Genomic DNA, 4,349 nt, shown 5'->3' with positions numbered 1-4,349 from the left:
GCTGTTCATCGTGCCTGGAAACCCAAAGGTAATATTCAAATGACTATCCATGGGGAAAGTATGTTTATCTTTGATTTTCAATTACCTGAGGATAGAATTAAGGCTTTAGAATTGGGAGAAATGTTCATATCTAATAGATTGTTTATAATCAAGCCTTGGTCTAGGCAGGTTGAGCAAGAAATTGCTGAGTTGAATTCTCTTCCTGTGTGGATCAATTTTAGAAATATTCCATTGTTCATGTGGAATAATAAGGGATTGAGCATGATTGCTAGTTTTCTGGGTAAACCTCTTATGATGGATACTCAAACTTTAAACAAAACAAGAATGAGTTATGCCAGAATTTGTGTAGAAGTGAATGTGGATTGTGATTTTCCAGATTCATTTACTTTTACTCTTGGTTGAAAGGATACTGTTGAAATTAAGGTGGAATACTCTTGGAAACCTCCAAAGTGTACATAATGTGTTGTTTTTGGTCATGTCCTTTCTCATTGTCCTAAGCAAGAGAAACCTGTGCAGAAATTAGTTCAAAAATGGGTTCCTAAGAAGATTGTTACTTCAGTGGATGAAGAAGGATGGATTTCAAAATCAAGAAAGGGAAATCATGAATTGGTTAATCCTGTTACTACTCATATTGAAGTTTCTCCTATTGATACAGTGTTACAGGAGATGGAAGTAGTTGAAGTTAGCAATGACAATCAATTAAACTCCAATTCTTTCATGATTCTGGATCAGTGTATGGACAATTCTTCTGAGTTGGCACCTGCAAACAATAAAGAAAACTTTCAAACCTTATTGCAAGCAGCTCAAATGAAGTCCAAAGAACAGTCATCAACAAGTTCTGGTTCAGGATCAAGGGCTCATTTCCAAAAGAAAGGTACTTCTTCTCAGTCTGCTAGTACTCTCTTACCTAAGAATGCAGATTTAAAGAAATCTGCTAGAGGTTTTATCACCCTTCCTTCAAATATTATATGATGTTCAACATTGGAGTTGGAACATCAGAGGTCTAAATGATCCTCTTAAGCAGTTAGAAGTTAAAAATTTAATAAAGAAGAATAAATTAGCCATGATTGGTATTTTGGAAACTCATGTGCACCCCTCTAATAAGATGAGAATTAGGAATAATATTAACCCCTCTTGGAGTTATTTAGATAATGATAGTAGTAATAATTTTGGAAGAATCTGGATTGCTTGGGATCCTAGATTGCTTCAAGTCAATTTACTTAGATCTTCTCCTCAGGCTATTTTCTTGGAAGTGGTTTTCTCTCCGATGATAAATTTTGTTGCTACCTTTGTGTATGTGGACAATTACTATATGACTAGGAATTCTCTTTGGGCTTCAATTATAGCCTTTGCATCAATAAATACTAGGCCTCGGGTCCTGTTGGGTGATTTTAACTCCTTACTTTATCCTTCTGATAAATTGGGTGGCTCTCCTGTAATGCCTATTCATTATCAAGATTTCTCAAGATGTGTTCAGCTTTCTCAAATATTTGATCTTCAGTTCTCTGGTTGCTTCTATACTTGGACTAATTGTCAGCTAGATGGTGCAGTCATTAGATCAAAGTTGGACAGGGGTATGGTTAATCTGCAGTGGATTCAACAATTCCAGTTATCTAAAGCAGATTTCTTGCTGCCAGGTATTTCAGACCATTCTCCTTGTGTTGTTTTTATCTTTGAACAAAGAAAGCATGGCCCTCCTCCTTTTAGATTCTATAACTTTCTTTCCGAAGAAAAAGATTTTATGAATGTGGTGAGAGGTGCTTGGAATATAACTGTTAGAGGTAACCCAATGATAGTTTTTGTTATTAAATTAAAAAATGTCAAGCATGCTATTATTCATTGGAAGAAAGCAAGATTTAAGAACATGTCTGAACAAGTGCTTCAAGATAAAGATAAAATGGATAGTGCCCAACTTTTGCTTCAAACTCATCCTTTAGATTTTAATCTATCTAGAAGAGAAAGAAAGTATGTTGTTGAATATGTTAAGATAGATAAATATGAAGAATTTGTTGCCAAACAACAGTCTAGGATTAAATGGCTGGATTTGGGTGACTCTAATACTTCTTTTTTTCATAACTCTCTAAAAGTTAGAAGATCAAAAAATAACATATTATCTCTTTATAATAGTGAGAATGTGAAGTTAGAAGAGGATCAGGATATTGCTAAGGAGTATATAGCTTATTATTCTGATTTGTTTGGAAGTGACCTTAATGAAGAGGATAACTCTACTTCTTTATCTAGACTAAGAATTGATGCTTGTATTCAACAAGATGATGTTGAAGACCTCATAAAACCTGTGACAAGAGAAGAGGTTGTAGTTGCTTTACATTATATTGGTTCTAGTAAGGTGGGGCCCTGATGGTTCTCAAGCCACTTCATTAAATCAAGTTGGGGTATTGTGGGTGATGAATTTGTTGCTGCAGTACAGAATTTCTTCCATAAATCTAAACTGTTAAAGGAAATTAATTGTACTTTTATTACTTTGATTGCTAAAAAGAAAAACCCTACAACTATTTCTGATTTCAGACCCATTTCTTGATGTAATGTCATCTATAAGTGTATCACTAAGATCTTATCTTTGAGAATGAAGAAAATTTTGGGAGGAATTATTAGTCGAAACCAGTCAGCTTTTATCTTAGAGAGATCTATACAAGACAACATTATGGTGTCTCATGAACTGGTAAGAAACTATCACATATCCAAAGGAACCCCTAGATGCTCCCTTAAAATTGATTTAAGAAAGGCTTATGATACAATCAAATGGGAGGCTATCCTTTTCATGATACAACAACTTGGTTTTCCTGAAGTTTTCATTCATTGGATTTCCTTATGTATCAAAACTGCTAAATTCTCTATTCTGATAAATTGATCTCCTTATGGTTCTTTTGGGGCCAAGAGAGGTTTGAGGCAAGGATACCCTATTTCTCCTTATTTATTTGTGTTAGCTATGGAAATTCTGAGTATAACTCTTCTTCATCAAGTTCAAATTCAGAATTTTGGCTTTCATCCAAGATGTAAATTAACAAAGTTGACCCACCTTTGTTTTGCTGATGATGTTCTGATTTTTTTCAAAGGTTCCACAGCAACAGCTTCTAGCCTAAAGTTAGCTTTGGATGATTTTAGTGATTGCGCATGGCTTCAGATTAACAACCAGAAAACTTCTTTATACAGTTATGTTGTTCCTGATGACATCTTGCAGCAAATTATTCAAATTTTGAATTGTTCAATGGGATAGATGCCAGTGAGGTACCTTGGAGTGCCATTTTTATCAACCAAGCTTTCTTACAAGGATTTTTTGCCTCTTCTTGAAAGGGTGGATGAGAGAATCTTTTCATGGAAGTCACTTTCTCTTGCCTATCCTGGGAGAGCTCTGCTTATAAAAGCCGTGTTAAGTGGTATGTTATTCTTTTGGTTTTATTGTTTTGTTCTTCCAAAGAGAGTTCTTAAAGAGTTAAATACTAAGTTTAAAAGATTCTTATGGGCTGGACCAGAGTTAAGAAAAAGCTATAATCCTATAGGGTGGAGTCATGTCTGTCATTCTTATGAAGAAGGGGGATTAGGGATTAAAGATCTTCAAAATACTAATATAGCAGCTAATCTAAGACATATTTGGGATCTTGTCTCTGGAAAGGAAACTATTTGGACTAACTGGGTAAAGAGCAATCTAATTAAAAGTAAAGATTTTTGGACTATGTCCATTCCTCAAGATACTTCCTGGTGTTGGAGAAGAATTTTAGAGCATAGAGAATTAGCCAAGAAGCATATAGAAGTTCTCCTAGGTGATGGAGCTGATACTAATTTCTTATTTGAGAAATGGCATTCTAAAGGGAGACTTATTGATTGGGTGGATTCAAATGTTTTATCTACTTTGGGTGCTACTGAAGAGTCTAAAGTGGCAGACTTTATCTCAAATGGTCATTGGTCTTTCCCTGACTTTATGGAAGATGAAGTACAAGAAGTGATAAATCATATTTCCCTGTGTGATTTCAATCCAATGGAGAAGGATCAAATCTACTGGAATTCTAGCACCACAGGTCAGTTTTCTATCAAAGCTACTTATATTGCCATATCAGATCATCTCTCTATCCCTTTTTTGGAATAATTTAGTTTGGTTTAAGAATCATATTCCAAGACACTCTTTTATCACTTGGCTTGCCCTGCATAAGAGATTAAAAACTAGAAGTAAGCTGTCTCAATGGGGTGTCATTACAGATGCTTCATGCATTCTCTGTGGCCATGTTGAGGAAACTGAAAACCACTTATTTCATGATTGCATTTTTTCTGCTGGTATATGGTGTGGTCTTCTTCTGAAGATGGGAATTATTAAAGATCAAGGAGAAAATTGGGAT

At 34.9% G+C, this 4,349-nt stretch overlaps 1 protein-coding gene across 1 annotated transcript; it reads left to right on the top strand.

The window, feature by feature from the left end:
- The first annotated feature begins 1,105 nt into the window (after nt 1–1,105).
- On the top strand, nt 1,106–2,359 carry LOC113359761. The gene has a single exon (XM_026603343.1). The coding sequence runs from the start codon at nt 1,106–1,108 to the stop codon at nt 2,357–2,359; it is 1,254 nt and encodes a 417-aa protein (XP_026459128.1).
- The last annotated feature ends 1,990 nt before the right edge of the window (nt 2,360–4,349 follow it).

The sequence above is a fragment of the Papaver somniferum genome, chromosome 3, assembly GCF_003573695.1.
Source record: "Papaver somniferum cultivar HN1 chromosome 3, ASM357369v1, whole genome shotgun sequence".
In the NCBI taxonomy this organism is placed as follows: domain Eukaryota; kingdom Viridiplantae; phylum Streptophyta; class Magnoliopsida; order Ranunculales; family Papaveraceae; genus Papaver; species Papaver somniferum.
Note: the sequence above shows the minus strand (reverse complement) of the source record. Positions and strands in the feature narration are given on the sequence as shown.

Excerpts from the sequence above, each read along its gene's own strand:
- LOC113359761 (XM_026603343.1), top strand. The coding sequence starts at position 1,106 with ATGAGAATTAGGAATAATATTAACCCCTCTTGGAGTTATTTAGATAAT.